The sequence below is a fragment of the Notothenia coriiceps genome, unplaced genomic scaffold (genome assembly GCF_000735185.1).
Source record: "Notothenia coriiceps isolate Sejong01 unplaced genomic scaffold, NC01 NC01_scaffold00037766, whole genome shotgun sequence".
Taxonomy (NCBI): Eukaryota; Metazoa; Chordata; class Actinopteri; order Perciformes; family Nototheniidae; genus Notothenia; species Notothenia coriiceps.
In genome coordinates this window covers 1,448-4,349 of record NW_011370467.1, presented here as the reverse complement: position 1 = coordinate 4,349, position 2,902 = coordinate 1,448, and the positions used below count along the sequence as shown (strand labels likewise).

The 2,902-nt window shown below is 43.4% G+C and overlaps 1 protein-coding gene across 1 annotated transcript; it reads left to right on the top strand.

The window, feature by feature from the left end:
- Positions 1 to 287: 287 nt before the first annotated feature.
- On the top strand, positions 288 to 2,664 carry LOC104967807 (baculoviral IAP repeat-containing protein 6-like). The gene is made up of 2 exons (XM_010797338.1): positions 288 to 458; positions 1,467 to 2,664. The coding sequence occupies exons 1-2, from the start codon at positions 363 to 365 to the stop codon at positions 1,632 to 1,634; spliced, it is 264 nt and encodes an 87-aa protein (XP_010795640.1). The 5' UTR covers positions 288 to 362; the 3' UTR covers positions 1,635 to 2,664.
- Positions 2,665 to 2,902: the final 238 nt, after the last annotated feature.

The window sequence follows — 2,902 nt, the reverse complement described above, 5'->3', positions numbered from 1 at the left end:
CTCCACAGACCCTCTCTGCCTCCCCCCTGGTAACCAGTAAATCAGCAGTCGCCATAATAACTGATCCATCCCTCCCGCCTGGTGCCGTCAGGGCTCTGATCGTTTAGAGAGCAGACACTCAGTGTGTCAGTCTGGACTCCTGACGGGGGGGCATGTAGTTAATAAACATACATTGGAACATCCATTTGCTAGCAGACATTCAATAATTTCATAGTTTTTCAAAAGAAATGTTATTTTTACAGCTTTTATTATTATTTGATATATACACAGACACTTTATTTGTGCTGGCTGTAGTTGATCAGTTCCCCGTCGTGTCTCTGCAGGTGATCCACAAACACTTCTACCTGAAGCGGGTGGAGATCATGTCTCAGTGTGAGGAGTGGATCGCTGACATCCAGCAGTACAGCAGCGACAAGAGGGTAGGCCGCACCATGTCCCACCATGCTGCTGCACTCAAGGTAATAATACATTTTATTTATAAAGGCGCAGTTCAATGCTCTCAAGGTTGCCGTACATGGTACACAAAACACTGGTCACGCCCTGAAATGACATTACATGTCACCTGTTAGACGCTTTTATCCAAAGCGACATTCATACATTCAGTACTGTGGGCCCCACAGGAGCAATGTTGGGTGATGTGTCTTGCCCAGGGAACCAATAGTGCGCAATGTTTTGAAAATGCACAGTCGGTATTACGGGGTCTTAAGGGGCTTTTCCACTTCCTGTGTGAATATCTTCCACATAAAGTCTACTCTGAAAGAGCCCTGCTAGTGAACAGCGGGGCAGGGGCTCTCTGCAGACCACCCTGGGTCACTCAGTAGCTCATAACATACACAAATACACACACACAATTAGCCCCACCCACAAACTGTGTGTCTGCAGTCTGCCTGGTGCTACATAGGCACATTTATCCTCACTGGGAACAATCCAGATGTCCCACAGCTGCAGGACCCTGAACACAACACTTTATACTCCTCTAATTGAGCTACCATATTTCAAAGTCAAGTATAAGATCTGATGGACCTTTATTGATCCCCGTAGGGACACTAAGGTGTCATGGCATCAACAGAATTAAGGCAGAAACACTTGGAATAATAAGGATAGAAATAATAAGAATAAATATGTATTAACAGAATAAATAGAAAGAATTACATGAGTTAAACATTGAACAGTGAATGTACATATATACAAATATGTAGGTTAAATACATATACACTATACTGTGTCTAACTTAATTATCAGGCAAGTACATATTTTGACCATGTCATAATTGTATGCATATTTTCTAACTGCAAGCTGCATTGGGGGGAGGGGGAGGCTGAACACCCTCCTCATCTTCAAATATTGTTGCCTTGTCCCCTCCTGTATTTACCTCATGCTTTGTTATTCTGTCACAGCATGTATCATGAGAGAGCTGTGCTTAATGTTTGCTGTAACATTAACCCGCCCCCGTTCCCCCCCCACAGAGGCACACGGCTCAGCTCAGAGAGGAGCTCCTGAAGCTGCCCTGCCCCGACGGCCTGGAGCCCGACGGAGACAACTTCCCTGAACGCAGCACGGGCCTCAAAGAGCTGCCAGGCCCCCCCGACGCAGAGAAGCCGGGGGGCAGCCAGGACAGCGAGGGCCAGCTATGAGTCCACACCCCCCCCATCCATTCCCAGCATCACGTCCCCCCCTCCTCCCTCCTCATGATGATTATTACTCTCCAAAAGACTTGATGGCTTCAGAGCACAAGCCACCACTTTGTCAATATTTGTATGTAAAGATCTAATAGCAGATAGCGGGGGGGGATGTGGGAACCGTGAGACGAACTATGAAGTATGCTACGCCCTTATGAAAACAGTCAAAAAACTTTTATTTACCTGTAAAAGAGTGTAAACATTTTGTGCTTTTTCCAATTGTGAAATAACCACTGATTGGTATGTTATTAAACTTGTTTATGTATACATAATGGCAGAGAAGACATGACAGATTATATAAGGGAATGACCTTTTAGAGAAGAATGTTTACTGAATGTTAATTTCCTTTTTTCTTTTTGACTGTTAGAGCAAGATCAGTTGTAACCAAGGGTTTGGGTCATTCTTTAAGCAAACTATTTAAACATGAGAGAAAAGAGAACAGGATGTGATAAAACGCCCCGCCCGCCGGTCATCATTGCTTCTTCTGATTTCTCCAGGATCATACCGCTTTAATATCGGCTGATGGACACATTTTAATGCTATGTTATCCCTTTTACAGGCTCCAAATTAAAAAGCACCATTCTCTGGATAAACGTTTTGTTGCCTCTCAGAAATCTCCATGAGCGTTTTGCATCAACATGACTGTAGATCGTAAGACTGTCAGAGCATCATGGGAAATATATTCTGAAGGCTGGTGCATGTGTATGTGTGTTTTCTGTGCGTGTGCAACAATCCCCAGTGAGATACAGAGCTGTGATGTGCCTTTGATCTACACCATACCACCAAATACTCCAACAGAGTACCTTTACTGATTTCTTTGCTATTTCTACAAAATTAACGATTCTGCTCCATCTGACAAACTGCTTTGATCTTTTTTTATTATGTCAAACCTCAGTGAAAAAAAATGCACTTTCTATTTACTCACTCCTTAGAACAGTCACATTCTCCTTTTGCTAGGACATTAAATGGAGCTTGAAAGTACGGATTGATTGTGCGAATGATTCTTTCTGCGTGTCAACAAACATCAGATCTGTCGTCTCAACGACAGAGAGACAGGAAGTCCTGACAGACATCGAACATCTGAGCTAAATGTGGCCAGTTTAATGACTTAAAAGGTGGATCGTACAAGGTTGAAAGAAAATACACCACAACCATTTGCATTCAAATGTGTTATGAATGTTGTGGGATCAATCAGAATCCGAATTCCTTTATTGGTCCCACAG